Below are 14,730 nucleotides of genomic sequence, written 5' to 3'. Positions count from 1 at the left end.
CCCTTCAGTCCGAAAAACAACCGTTCACCATTACTCTCTGTTTCCTGTTACTTAGCCAATTCTGTATCCATGCTGCCACTGCCCCTTTTATTCCATGGGCTTCAATTTTATTATGTGGAGATGCCGGTGATGGACTGGGGTGGACAAATGTAAGGAATCTTACCACACCAGGTTATAGTCCAACAAATTTATTTTAAAATCACAAGCTTTCAGAGATTATCCCCTTGTCTACCTCATACGTTGCAGGAAAGGATGCCCCGGAGCATGGTACATTGGCGAGACCATGCAGACACTGCGACAACGGATGAACGGACACCGCACAACAATCGCCAGACAGGAGGGTTCCCTCCCAGTCGGGGAACACTTTAGCAGTCAAGGACATTCAGCCACCGATCTTCGGGTAAGCGTTCTCCAAGGCGGCCTTCGAGACACACGACAACGCAAAATCGTCGAGCAGAAACTGATAGCCAAATTCCGCACCCATGAGGACGGCCTCAACCGGGATCTTGGGTTCATGTCACGCTACACGTAACCCCACCAGCAAGGGGAAAAAAAGTTATCTGTTTTTAATATTCTCTCTCTCTCTCTCTGTCTGTGTAATTTGACACATTGTATATTCAGTGTACTGGGACATACTGTTCTCCTTGGCTAATCTGTCTGAACACCAACGACACCTTTTGATTGGTGTGATGGTGTCCCAGCCTAATATAAGATGTGCGATTTGAGAACCTTTCACTCATTCACCTGACGAAGGGGATAATTTCCGAAAGCTTGTGATTTTAAAATAAATTTGTTGGACTATAACCTGGTGTTGTAAGATTCCTTACATTCAATTTTATTGACAAGCCTACTATGCGGCACTTTATCAAACACCTTTTGGAAGTCCACATACACCACATTCTTCATATGACCAGTGTCAGAACACGATATAGTGAGAGAAAACCAGTGTACATTTCTAGTGCCTCAGAAACAATCATTTTTGTTTGAAAACTCTCATCTTTCCTAAGTGTTGCTGCCCGGCTGAGTGAAAAGCTCAATTGTGTGTCGTACAGGTGTGGGAACACAATGGCTCTTCCTACCTGCTCCAATCAAGGTCTAGATTATGAACCAAACAGGCTGGTCTACACCAGCTAAACTTTCGAGCCTGTTGTTACCGAGCGATAATCTATTTCTACCGTGAGTGGTTGAAAGTTTGGCACCAGTTTGCTGCAGTTTGTTACATTCTGTGTCAAATTTTCTAAACAAAAACAACAGCCTTTAAAGTGAAGGTAATATTTATTTTGTTTTGAGGGGGGGTCTGCTCAGGAAAGAAAAACAAACATCACATCAGAAGTAAAAGCATTCCAAATTCTGTCCCTAATGCTGGATAATATGGCAGATTTAACAGCTCGCAGATCACATCAAGGTAACATGAAAGATGGGCAAAAATCAGAGATTTGTTACTTTATTGGAAATACTGATGAGCCCAACGCACTGTTTCCTGATCAGTCACAGGTATGTTTGTAAACAGGACCCCAATTATTGGACTACTGCACCTCGGGCACCATTTTCATCAGAACATTCCACACCTTTTGCCATGAGGTAGCTGACGAGCATCATTCTCCTTCCCAATGGGACCTGACGGGAACACCGACAAATATCAGCCTCTCCTTCACCTGTGGGTACAGCTCGAGAGATGGGCGTTTCATCACTGGCAGAAGATTTTGGTAGCCCTGTAGAACAGTTTCCGTTTACAACTTTCTGCCATTAGTTTCAAGAATGAGTGCGATTATACATTCTCGTGCCAGCACTGAGCTCGGGGGAGATGTTGGGGGTTGAGATGGGGCCTCTTGTACCTGGCTGGCTACCTGTCCAAGTGTGTTGAGCCTGATTCCTACAGTCGGTTTCTCGAGCTAATGTGGGCTAGGGTTTCCCACAGTGACTAAACTTAACATGACACAGAGTAACTTTGTGTGCAGCTTAATACTGGGAACAGGATGGGAAAGATTACACAAATACAATTTAATTAAGTGTTGTTGATATTATACCAGCCATTCTCTACAAAACAAGCTGACACCTGACAAATTTTGTAGCACATTCCAAATCAGGGAAGCACATTTCTGCCGTCTCCTCATGTTTTTACCGTAACTTTTGGGGAAAACAATCATCAACAGAATTGTGCTTCAATAGTTTGAAAACTGAAAAATTATATCAGGGCTTTTTGGCCACCATTTGGTTTCCTCTAGACAATGATGCAACTCTTCTTCTGGGTAATAAGCTGCTCCTGGGAAATAATCATCTTCGTAGCAGCTCCATCTTTTGCTATCTTTACTGCTTCAATGATCTGATGGAAATAAAAACAGGACTTCAAACAAGAATTAATAAAAGCCCAAAAAATATAAAACATTTCCTTCTAAGAGATTCCATCTTGCTCACTCTGGTTGCCAAGCAACCTGCTCAATGGCGCATTATTTCTTTTGGCATTAATAACAAACACTGAAAGTACAGAACACTTCACAATCTTCCTCCCTTCCCCTATTCAAAGGGTGAGACAATCCATCCCATGTATCCGAGCTATGCCACTCCCTGACGAACATACATGTTTGACAATGCAATGTGAACTGAGATAAGGTGTCATACTGATCAACACCATTGGAGGATGTCACCTGAAACTGTGCTTCAAACAAGGCACAAGTCAGGAGTGTGATGGAATACTCTCCACTTGCCTGGATGAGTGCAGCTCCAACAACACTCAAGAAGCTCAACACCATCCAAGATAAAGCAGCCCGCTTGATTGGCACCCCATCCACCACCCTAAACATTCACTCCCTTCACCACCGGCGCACTGTGGCTGCCGTGTGTACCATCCACAGGATGCACTGCAGCAACTCGCCAAGGCTTCTTCGACAGCACCTCCCAAACCCACGACCTCTACCACCTAGAAGGACAAGAGCAGCAGGCACATGGGAACAACACCACCTGCACGTTCCCCTCCAGGTCACACACCATCCCGACTTGGAAATATATCGCCGTTCCTTCATTGTCGCTGGGTCAAAATCCTGGAACTCCCTTCCTAACAGCACTGTGGGAGAACCTTCACCACACGGACTGCAGCGGTTCAAGAAGGCGGCTCACCACCACCTTCTCAAGGGCAATTAGGGATGGGCAATAAATGCTGGCCTCGCCAGCGACGCCCACATCCCATGAACGAATAAAAAAAAACACTCGGGGTCCTGCTCAGGATTCCAACCTTTTATTTAGTTAACCATCCTGCAATTACAACCCGGCAAAACCTTTGGACCATTCACTGACTCTTCCCGAGGACCATCAACACCTCAAAAGTATGTTTTGTTTCTGTAACTGCCCTGGGAGAGATACTATTTTTGCTTTAATGTCGGAGATATGTCGCTAAAACTAAGGATCTGCTCTTTCAATGCTATGGCATGAACTGTAGACATAAGCCATCTCCTGGAAGATCCAGTTCAGGTTTTCCAGAGAAAATGTTGATCATACAAGATAGATATCGATGAGGGAGGAGCTCCAGCCATCTTAGCTCACCTGACCAGAAAGACCCTACAGCTGCAGGAGTTCCTCAGGGCAGTGTCCGAGGCCCAACCATCTTCAGCTGCTTCATCAATGACCTTCCCTCCATCATAAGGTCAGAAATGGGGATGTTCACTGATGATTGCACAGTGTTCAGTTTCATTCGCAACCCCTCAGATAATGAAGCAGTCCGAGCCCGCATGCAGCAAGACCTGGACAACATCCAGGCTTGGGCTGCTAAGTGGCAAGTAACATTCGTGCCAGACAAGTGCCAGGCAATGACCATCTCCAACAAGAGATAGTTTAACCACCTCCCCTTGACATTCAACGGCATTACCATCGCCGAATCCCCCACCATCAACATCCTGGGGGTCACCATTGACCAGAAACTTAACTGGACCAGTGACATAAATATTGTGGCTACAAGAGCAGGTCAGAGGCTGGGTATTCTGCGGCGAGAGACTCACCTCCTGACTCCCCAAAGCCTTTCCACCATCTACAAGACACAAGTCAGGAGTGTGATGGAATACTCTCCACTTGCCTGGATGAGTGCAGCTCCAACAACACTCAAGAAGCTCGACACCATCCAGGACAAAGCAGCCCGCTTGATTGGCACCCCATCGACCACCCTAAACATTCACTCCCTTCACCACCGGCGCACTGTGGCTGCAGTGTACACCATCCACAGGATGCACTGCAGCAACTCGCCAAGGCTTCTTCGACAGCACCTCCCAAACCCGCGACCTCTACCACCTAGAAGGACAAGAGCAGCAGGCACATGGGAACAACACCACCTGCACGTTCCCCTCCAAGTCACACACCATCCCGACTTGGAAATATATCGCCGTTCCTTCATTGTCGCTGGGTCAAAATCCTGGAACTCCCTTCCTAACAGCACTGTGGGAGAACCTTCACCACACGGACTGCAGCGGTTCAAGAAGGCGGCTCACCACCACCTTCTCAAGGGCAATTAGGGATGGGCAATAAATGCCGGCCTCGCCAGCGAAGCCCACATCCCATGAACGAATAAAAAAAAATCATTCAAGGTTTTTGCCTCCACTACACAACCCCAGAGCACAAGAATTGATCAATATTCCTGTTTAACTATCTTATAAACAATTCAGTCACCTCTTCTCAAAACTGAAAAGCCACAGTTCCTCCGGGGTTTCCCCATGAATTCGCCCTCTGTCACATGGTATCAGTCCTGTGTCGTCCCTCTTCACCACCCCCCACCTTGGCTTTAAATTATTCCTTTATGACTTGGCGACCACCTGGACACAATAATCTGTACGTGATCTGACCGGAGACTGTAGACTTTAACCACAATTTCATTCAACTCATACTCTATATTTTGGCTCATTGTTCAACTTTGCCGATTGCTGCCCTGCAGTAACTGGACTTGTTGAGGGTCAAATCTATTTACACCTTCGACATCTCTCTGCTTCACCCTGAGATATTTTTATATGGAGTTCTGTTGCTGTCTGTTGTCCTTGTGTGCAGTATTTTGCACGCCTGTCGTGTCAGTGCCCCATCCAGTCACACATTTTAGCTAACTCATTTTACAGAGTGTCTACTGCCACCATTGTATCAACCAATGAGTTGGAGGCAGGGCAGGACTAGTCTATTTACAGCAAAAAGTCTGTATCTAGAGACACCACTATTCCCGTCCAGAATAGAGATGATTGGGTAATTCCCCTGTCAATCACGCCTGGAACCCGCACTGGGAGTAATTGATTTTATGCACATAATTTGTATTCTGCAACTATCCTCCACTCATTGCATTTTGCTGGAGAAATCACCCTGCTTTTATTGGGAGAAGTTACTGTAATTTCGGTCATGAGTTCTGTTTCCTCTAGTTCGTAGAGACTCTTTTTAAATAGACTCTGTGGACTGTTTGCCAGTGTGTCTATTGACACCACTGTGTCAGCCAATGAGTTGGAGGCAGGGCAGGACTAGTCTATTTTACAGCAAAGTCTATTTACTCGAGCAAACATTGATTGGTTTGGGTAAAATCAATCCCGGTCACTTACTCCCAGTGCGCGCTCCAGGCGTGATTGACGGGGGAATTACCCAATCATCTCGATTCTGGCCGGGAATAGTGGTGTCCTCATTTGCAGCCCTCATTTTATGGTTCCCAGGCTGCCTCTGCATTTGATGTTTGCGAATATGTTCAGCTTTATTAAAGTTATTCATGATGGTATGTTGCCTCCCTGGTGCAAGGGTCAGGGATGTCTCGGAGCGGCTGCAGGACATTCTGGAGGGGGAGGGTGAACAGCCAGTTGTCGTGGTGCATATAGGCACCAACGATATAGGTAAAAAACGGGATAAGGTCCTACAAGCTGAATTTAGGGAGTTAGGAGTTAAACTAAAAAGTAGGACCTCAAAGGTAGTAATCTCAGGATTGCTACCAGTGCCACGGGCTAGTCAGAGTAGGAATGACAGGATAGCTAGGATGAATACGTGGCTTGAGAGATGGTGCAAGAGGGAGGGATTCAAATTCCTGGGCCATTGGAACCGGTTCTGGGGGAGGTGGGACCAGTACAAATTGGACGGTCTGCATCTGGGCAGGACTGGAACCAATGTCCTAGGGGGAGTGTTTGCTAGTGCTGTTGGGGAGGGTTTAAACTAATGTGGCAGGGGGATGGGAACCGATGCAGGAAGTCAGTGGGAAGTAAAGTGGTGACAGAAACAAAAGGCAGTAAGGGAGAGTGTACAAAACATGACCGGACAGATGGTCTGAGAAAGCAGGGCAAAGACCAAGGGAAGTCTAGATTAAACTGCATTTATTTCAATGCAAGAAGTCTGATGGGCAAGGCAGATGAACTCAGGGCATGGATGGGTACATGGGACTGGGATGTTATAGCTATTACTGAAACATGGCTAAGGGAGGGGCAGGACTGGCAGCTCAATGTTCCAGGGTACAGATGCTATAGGAAAGATAGAGCACGAGGTAAGAGAGGAGGGGGAGTTGCGTTCTTGATTAAGGAGAACATCATGGCAGTAGTGAGAGGGGATATATCCGAGGGTTCGCCCACTGAGTCTATATGGGTAGAACTGAAAAATAAGAAGGGAGAGATCACTTTGATAGGATTGTACTACAGACCCCCAAATAGTCAACGGGAAATTGAGGAGCAAATATGTAAGGAGATGACAGACAGCTGCAAGAAAAATAGGGTGGTAATAGTAGGGGACTTTAACTTTCCCAACATTGACTGGGACAGCCATAGCATTAGGGGCTTGGATGGGGAGAAATTTTATTGAGTGTATTCAGGAGGAATTTCTCATTCAGTATGTGGATGGCCCGACTAGAGAGGGGGCAAAACTTGACCTCCTCTTGGGAAATAAGGAAGGGCAGGTGACAGAAGTGTTAGTGAGGGATCACTTTGGGACCAGTGATCATAATTCCATTAGTTTTAAGATAGCTATGGAGAATGATAGGTCTGGCCCAAAAGTTAAAATTCTAAATTGGGGAAAGGCCAATTTTGATGGTATTAGACAGGAACTTTCAGAAGTTGATTGGGAGAGTCTGTTGGCAGGCAAAGGGACGTCTGGTAAGTGGGAGGCTTTCAAAAGTGTGTTAACCAGGGTTCAGGGTAAGCACATTCCTTATAAAGTGAAGGGCAAGGCTGGTAGAAGTAGGGAACCTTGGATGACTCGGGAGATTGAGGCCCTAGTCAAAAAGAAGGCGGCGGCATATGACATGCATAGACAGCTGGGATCAAGTGGATCCCTTGAAGAGTATAGAGATTGCCGGAGTAGAGTTAAGAGAGAAATCAGGAGGGCAAAAAGGGGGCATGAGATTGCTTTGGCAGATAAGGCAAAGGAGAATCCAAAGAGCTTCTACAAATACATAAAGGGCAAAAGAGTAACTAGGGAGAGAGTAGGGCCTCTTAAGGATTAACAAGGTCATCTATGTGCGGAACCACAAGAGATGGGTGAGATCCTAAATGAATATTTCACATCGGTATTTACGGTTGAGAAAGGCATGGATGTTAGGGAACTTGGGGAAATAAATAGTGATGTCTTGAGGAGTGTACATATTACAGAGAGGGAGGTGCTGGAAGTCTTAACGCGCATCAAGGTAGATAAATCTCCGGGACCTGATGAAATGTATCCCAGGACGTTATGGGAGGTTAGGGAGGAAATTGCAGGTCCCCTAGCAGAGATATTTGAATCATCGACAGCTACAGGTGAGGTGCCTGAAGATTGGAGGGTAGCAAATGTTGTGCCTTTGTTTAAGAAGGGCGGCAGGGAAAAGCCTGGGAACTACAGACCGGTGAGCCTGACATCTGTAGTGGGTAAGTTGTTAGAGGGTATTCTGAGGGACAGGATCTACAGGCATTTGGAGAGGCAGGGACTGATTAGGAACAGTCAGCATGGTTTTGTGAGAGGAAAATCATGTCTCACGAATTTGATTGAGTTTTTTGAAGGGGTAATCAAGAAGATAGATGAGGGCTGTGCAGTAGACGTGGTCGACATGGACTTTAGCAAAGCCTTTGACAAGGTACCGCATGGTAGGTTGTTACATAAGGTTAAATCTCACGGGATCCAAGGTGAGGTAGCCAATTGGATACAAAATTGGCTTGACGACAGAAGACAGAGGGTGGTTGTAGAGGGTTGTTTTTCAAACTGGAGGCCTGTGACCAGCGGTGTGCCTCAGGGATCGGTGCTGGGTCCGCTGTTATTTGTTATTTATATTAATGATTTGGATGAGAATTTAGGAGGCATGGTTAGTAAGTTTGCAGATGACACCAAGATTGGTGGCATTGTGGACAGTGAAGAAGGTTATCTAGGATTGCAACGGGATCTTGATAAATTGGGCCAGTGGGCCGATGAATGGCAGATGGAGTTTAATTTGGATAAATGTGAGGTGATGCACTTTGGTAGATCGAATCAGGCCAGGACCTACTCCGTTAATGGTAGGGCGTTGGGGAGAGTTATAGAACAAAGAGATCTGGGAGTACAGGTTCATAGCTCCTTGAAAGTGGAGTCACAGGTGGATAGGGTGGTGAAGAAGGCATTCAGCATGCTTGGTTTCATTGGTCAGAACATTGAATACAGGAGTTGGGATGTCTTGTTGAAGTTGTACAGGGCATTGGTGAGGCCACACTTGGAATACTGTGTACATTTCTGGTCACCCTATTATAGAAAGGATATTATTAAACTAGAAAGAGTGCAGAAAAGATTTACTAGGATGCTACCGGGACTTGATGGTTTGACTTATAGGGAGAGGTTGGATAGACTGAGACTTTTTTCCTTGGAGAGTAGGAGGTTTAGGGGTGATCTTATAGAAGTCTATAAAATAATGAGGGGCATAGATAAGGTCGATAGTCAAAATCTTTTCCCAAAGGTAGGGGAGTCTATAACGAGGGGGCACAGATTTAAGGTGAGAGGGGAGAGATACAAAAGGGTCCAGAGGGGCAATTTTTTCACTCAAAGGGTGGTGAGTGTCTGGAACGAGCTGCCAGAGGCAGTCGTAGAGGCGGGTACAATTTTGTCTTTTAAAAAGCATTTGGACAGTTACATGGGTAAGATGGGTATAGAGGGATATGGGCCAAGTGCAGGCAATTGGGACTAGCTTAGTGGTATAAACTGGGCGACATGGACATGTTGGGCCGAAGGGCCTGTTTCCATGTTGTAAACTTCTATGATTCTGAATTAGAAAGCATACGGATCCTGATACTGAGCCCTGTGCTACTTCACTCAGCATCTGCCTCCACCTCAACATTATCCCTTAATGGGAACTTGGCACAAATTTGTAGAGATTGGGAGAAATCGAGGTTATTTGATTTTCCGAGTCCTGCTGTCAGTCCGTCGTGTGTTGACTGAACCAGGATCCAACGAGATTTCCTCACAATTTGTTTGCTCTCCAGCAAAAGGTGGTCAAAGATCGTCATCAGATATCAGTTTCATACATCAAGTGAAAGGACCCTCCTAAAATAGAACAGTTTAACTGAACCATCGGTCCTATTAATATTTCTACCATGATTTGCGATGCCAATGTTAAAGGTTTAGGCTGGATTTTGCCTTGCGGTATGTGAGGAATCACAGCAGCAGCCGCAGTTCATACCCAACTATTGTGTGGTGGACGATGGAGAGTCCTTGAGAGTGGTACCCGAGCGAGGCATTACAGGGCATGGTGGCCATCGGTAAGTGAATATCACGGCTGTACAGTAACATTGCCCCAGCTAGCTGGAATGTCTCAGTCTTGGTTCTACTGTATAAAGTACATTTTATGGGAAATACTTACATCTTCATGGTAAGGAAAGCCTTTCGATTCCAGCTTAGAGAAAACCAGCTTTTTGTTAATTGTAACCTCAAAACTTCCTGATAGAGAAAGAAAATTAATGTTCAGGCATTATACTGAGTAACAGCTGCCAGAGAGAAAAGAGCTCCATGTACAAATTTAAACTTGTTTCAATGATATGAGTGAATCTCTGCTGTTTATCGTGTGGGTCCTGATGATAGCCTGTGCTCTCATTCCCAGCAGAGCCACAGATTGTGAGATGAACATGAAGGGAAGTGACAGCCCTTTAAAAACCTGCTGTTGGAACAATGAGTTGGCTGTGCAGGTACCAGCTCACTGTGGGAGGCCAACCACTATTTCCAGCCCCTCCCGGAGAGCGTTTACTCTGCTGCTACTGACTGGGGGGGTTAATGAGGCCAGAAAGTGTCACAGCCGCTGGCAGTTGGATATTTTTGGTGGAATGTGACACGACCAATCAGAAAGAGGACACAAAAAAAGTTACCGCGATGGGCATCTCTGCACGATGTGGTCTTGGGGTCAATTTGTGAATAAAGGTACAGAAATCAGAGGTGTGGGATTGTACCAATTACAGAAAAAAGCCACAGTGAAACATTCTGTGCTGAGAGTTTCTGCATCATCCCCACGACATTTATTGGGTGTAGTCTGAACAAGTTCCTATTAAATGTTCCACATATTTACCCCCTGTTGCCTCACTCACCTGTCTGTCCTATGAAACCTGTAACTCGTGCTTCTGGAACACGCTCCCTGATTTCATCCGCAAGGGCCAGGTAGCGAGTCAGGAATCCTCATGAAATACTGGGGAGAGATTTATAAAGACTGTCAAATGTTGCACATATTTCACAGCAGCTTCTGTGTTTGGCAGATTTATTGATTAGCTGTCGGACTGTTTCTTACACCAGGAATCATCTATAGCTGATATTTCCATAGATGTTTCTTTCCTGAAATATTAATGCTTTTATGTTGAAAGATAAAAAACAGAAATGCTGAAAATCCAAACGTCTGAAAGAAAAAGACTAAAGTTTCAAGTGCCATCTTCAACTTTCTTTCCTTTAAAAAAAGTTGCCATGGATTCAAGATTCCTTTGTTGTGTGTTGGTGTTTATCAAACTAGGTCATGAATCCCACACACGGTGCACCCCGCACCCCCGGTAACCCGGCCAGTCCCCGCACCCCCGCATCCTCCCCGCCAGTCCCCGCGCCAGTCCCCGCACCCCCCGCGCCAGTCCCCGCACCCCCAGTACCCCCGCCAGTCCCCGCACCCCCGGTAACCCAGCCAGTCCCCGCACCCCCACCGGTCCCTGCACCCCCGCCAGTCCCCGCACCCCCGGTAACCCGGCCAGTCCCCGCACCCCCTGCCCCCCCGGCCAGTCCCCACACCCCCAGTACCCCCGCCAGTCCCCGCACCCCCGCACCAGTCCCCCCGCCCTGGCACTGCCCACATCCTCCCCCGGATCAAATCCACCCCCCGGGTCCACGACTTGTCGCAAAGTTTTCCCGTGTGTTCAGGATCTGATTGGAACCTGAAAGAAGTGTAAAATGTGGCCTTTAATCTCATTAGTGAACAAACATCAAACATCAAACCTCATCTCCACGGTCAGACTTTGGGGAAAACCATCTCAGTTTGTTTTAAGCAATTCTGCTGCCCGGGCTTGGGACCAGCCGAGAGAACCTGGGTCAGCTGGTCACTCCGGCCCATTGCCCGGTCACTCCTGCCCATCAGACGGTCACTCCAGCCTGGTCACTCCGGCCCATCAGATGGTCACTCCCGCCCATTGACTGGTCACTCAAAGCCAAATTAGTGAAGAATGGAAAGAAGCGAATCATTTCTGCAAAACTGAACAACAAAAACTTCTACAAACGGATCATTGACTTGGGTCAGTTTATAAAACAAAACCCGGTGATTCTTGCGACTCAATCCACGGCCGAGACCAGTGGACGGGAGCTCTGGGGAGGGGACCCGGGCAGGGGCGGGAGGGGTCGGGTCTCGGGGTCCCGGGCGGGAGGGGTCGGGTCTCGGGGTCCCGGGCGGGAGGGGTCGGGTCTCGGGGTCCCGGGCGGGAGGGGTCGGGTCCCGGGCGGGAGGGGTCGGGTCCCGGGCGGGAGGGGTCGGGTCCCGGGCGGGAGGGGTCGGGTCCCGGGCGGGAGGGGTCGGGTCCCGGGGTCCCGGGCGGGAGGGGTCGGGTCCCGGGCGGGGGGGGGTCGGGTCCCGGGGTCCCGGGCGGGAGGGGTCGGGTCCCGGGGTCCCGGGCGGGAGGGGTCGGGTCTCGGGCAGGAGGGGGAGGGGTCGGGTCCCGGGCGGGAGGGGTCGGGTCCCGGGTGGGAGGGGTCGGGTCCCGGGGTCCCGGGCGGGAGGGGTCGAGTCCTGGGGTCGGGCGGGAGGGGTCGGGTCTCGGGCAGGAGGGGGAGGGGTCGGGTCCCGGGGTCCCGGGCGGGAGGGGTCGGGTCCCGGGGTCCCGGGCGGGAGGGGTCGGGTCCCGGGGTCCCGGGCGGGAGGGGTCGGTCCCGGGCGGGGGGGGGGTCGGGGGGTCCCGGGCGGGAGGGGTCGGGTCCCGGGGTCCCGGGCGGGAGGGTTCGGGTCCCGGGGTCCCGGGCGGGAGGGGTCGGGTCCCGGGCGGGAGGGGTCGGGTCCCGGGCGGGAGGGGTCGGGTCCCGGGCGGGAGGGGTCGGGTCCCGGGCGGGAGGGGTCGGGTCCCGGGGTCCCGGGCGGGAGGGGTCGGGTCCCGGGCGGGGGGGGGTCGGGTCCCGGGGTCCCGGGCGGGAGGGGTCGGGTCCCGGGCGGGAGGGGTCGGGTCCCGGGGTCCCGGGCGGGAGGGGTCGGGTCTCGGGCAGGAGGGGGAGGGGTCGGGTCCCGGGCGGGAGGGGTCGGGTCCCGGGTGGGAGGGGTCGGGTCCCGGGGTCCCGGGCGGGAGGGGTCGAGTCCTGGGGTCCCGGGCGGGAGGGGTCGGGTCTCGGGCAGGAGGGGGAGGGGTCGGGTCCCGGGGTCCCGGGCGGGAGGGGTCGGGTCCCGGGGTCCCGGGCGGGAGGGGTCGGGTCCCGGGCGGGAGGGGTCGGTCCCGGGCGGGGGGGGGGTCGGGGGGTCCCGGGCGGGAGGGGTCGGGTCCCGGGGTCCCGGGCGGGAGGGTTCGGGTCCCGGGGTCCCGGGCGGGAGGGGTCAGGTCCCGGGCGGGAGGGGTCGGGTCCCGGGGTCCCGGGCGGGGGGTCCGGACTGAGGATGATTCACTCACCAATATTCGATACTGACGTCCACGGCCATGGCCCCGGTCTCGGTGTCGGACTCGTTCCCGTTCCCGGTCCCGGTCTCCCCGCCGCTCTCACTCTCCTCCCCGCCGTTCACACTCAGACTCCGTTCACCCTCCGAGCGCCGAGACTCCGAGTCCCAGCCGCACCCACACCCGCAGCGCCGGGAGGCGCACGTCATCCTCGGGCTCCAATCAGACCCGGGGCCGCTCGGACCCCGCTCCCCGGACACCGGACACCGGACACCAAACACCGCTCCCCGGACCTCAGACCCCGCTCCCCGGACACCGGGCCTCGCTCCCCGGACCTCAGACCCAGGACCTCGGACCCCGACAACTCGTGACGTCTCCGGGGCCGCACTTGTGATTCACTCAACGTGAAATAGACGGCGGCCGGTGGGGGGAGTGGGGGTAAAGGGTGAAGTGGGTAAAGGGGGGGGGGGGGAGGGTGAAGTGGGTAAAGGGGGGGGGGGGGGGAGGGTGAAGTGGGTAAAGGGGGGGGGGGAGGGTGAAGTGGGTAAAGGGGGGGGGGGGAGGGTGAAGTGGGTAAAGGGGGGGGAGGGTAAAGTGGGTAAAGGGGGGGGGGGGTGGGTAAAGGGGGGGGGGTGGGTAAAGGGGGGGGGGAGGGTGAAGTGGGGGGGAGGGTGAAGTGGGGGGGAGGGTGAAGTGGGGAAAGGGGGGGGGGAGGGTGAAGTGGGGAAAGGGGGGGTGGGTAAAGGGGGGGTGGGTAAAGGGGGGGGGTGAAGGGTGTGGGGGTCCCGGGGGGGGTGAAGGGTGTGGGGGTCCCGGGGGGTGGGTGGTGAAGGGTGTGGGGGTCCCGGGGGGGGGGGGGGGGTGAAGGGTGTGGGGGTCCTGGGGGGGGGGGGGGTGAAGGGTGTGGGGGTCCCGGGGGGGGTGGGGGGGGGTGAAGGGAGTGGGGTCAGGGGGGGGGGGTTGTGTCAGGGGAGTGGGGGTCAGGGGGGGGGGGTGAAGGGAGTGGGGTCAGGGGGGGGTTGTGTCAGGGGAGTGGGGGTCCGGGCCATGCCACCCTGTGGACTGGGACATAAACCAAAGCTGCTTTGCTCCATCAAGCTCATGGCTGGGTATATTTAACAAGATACTTTTAAAAAAAAATTCAAAATATACTTTAGTTCATAAAATTTAAGGGTACACACAGTTCAATGTAAATGCACAATTACAATTCAAAACAATACAATACACATCGTACACACTATGATCCAGTCATTACAATTCGAAACACAGTACATATCTTCTAATATATTCTGCACAATACAAGGTGGGATGGCCTTACACTCTGGCGTTACCCCAGAGCCTTTGCGGCGGTCGCTCCTCGCCTCAGTGCGTCCCGCAGCACGTGCTCCTGGACCTTGGAACGTGCCAGTCGGTAACAGCTCCTTCAGCTGGAAGACCAGCAGGTTTCGGGTGGACCAAAGGGCCTCCTTCACCGAGTTGATGGTCTTCTAGCCGCAGGTGAGATCTGTCTCTGTGTGCGTGCCGGGGAACAGCCCGTAGAGCACAGCGTCCTGTGTTACCAAACTGTTGGGGATGAACTGGGACAGATACCAACACATCTCTCTCCACATCTTCTGCATGAAGTGGGGTCCACCGGGAGATGGATGACAGTCTTGTCCCCGCCGCAGCCTCGAGGGCAGCTCACGGTGGCACTGAGAGTCCGTGTGTGTTGGAAGGACCGCAGTGGGAGAGC

General features: G+C 51.7%; 1 protein-coding gene and 1 long non-coding RNA gene across 3 annotated transcripts; one reads left to right on the top strand and one right to left on the bottom strand.

Moving 5' to 3' along the window:
• Positions 1-1,256: 1,256 nt before the first annotated feature.
• On the bottom strand, positions 1,257-13,440 carry LOC137301589 (uncharacterized). Of its 2 annotated transcripts, XR_010958315.1 has the most exons (5): positions 13,014-13,440; positions 11,371-11,623; positions 10,488-10,585; positions 9,773-9,849; positions 1,257-2,323 (listed from the first exon to the last, which is right to left on the bottom strand). It is a non-coding gene; the product is annotated as an uncharacterized lncRNA (long non-coding RNA). The 2 variants fall into 2 exon arrangements; XR_010958314.1 differs by lacking the exon at positions 11,371-11,623 and having other exon boundaries at positions 13,014-13,430.
• Positions 11,823-12,499, top strand: LOC137301654 (keratin-associated protein 5-2-like; the record flags this gene model as incomplete). The annotated part of the gene is made up of 2 exons (XM_067971192.1): positions 11,823-11,949; positions 12,387-12,499. Coding segments are annotated over 2 exons (240 nt in total), but the record flags the coding sequence as incomplete, so codon positions are not given.
• Positions 13,441-14,730: the final 1,290 nt, after the last annotated feature.

Source organism: Heptranchias perlo, chromosome 34 (assembly GCF_035084215.1).
Source record: "Heptranchias perlo isolate sHepPer1 chromosome 34, sHepPer1.hap1, whole genome shotgun sequence".
Taxonomy (NCBI): Eukaryota; Metazoa; Chordata; class Chondrichthyes; order Hexanchiformes; family Hexanchidae; genus Heptranchias; species Heptranchias perlo.
Note: the sequence above shows the minus strand (reverse complement) of the source record. Positions and strands in the feature narration are given on the sequence as shown.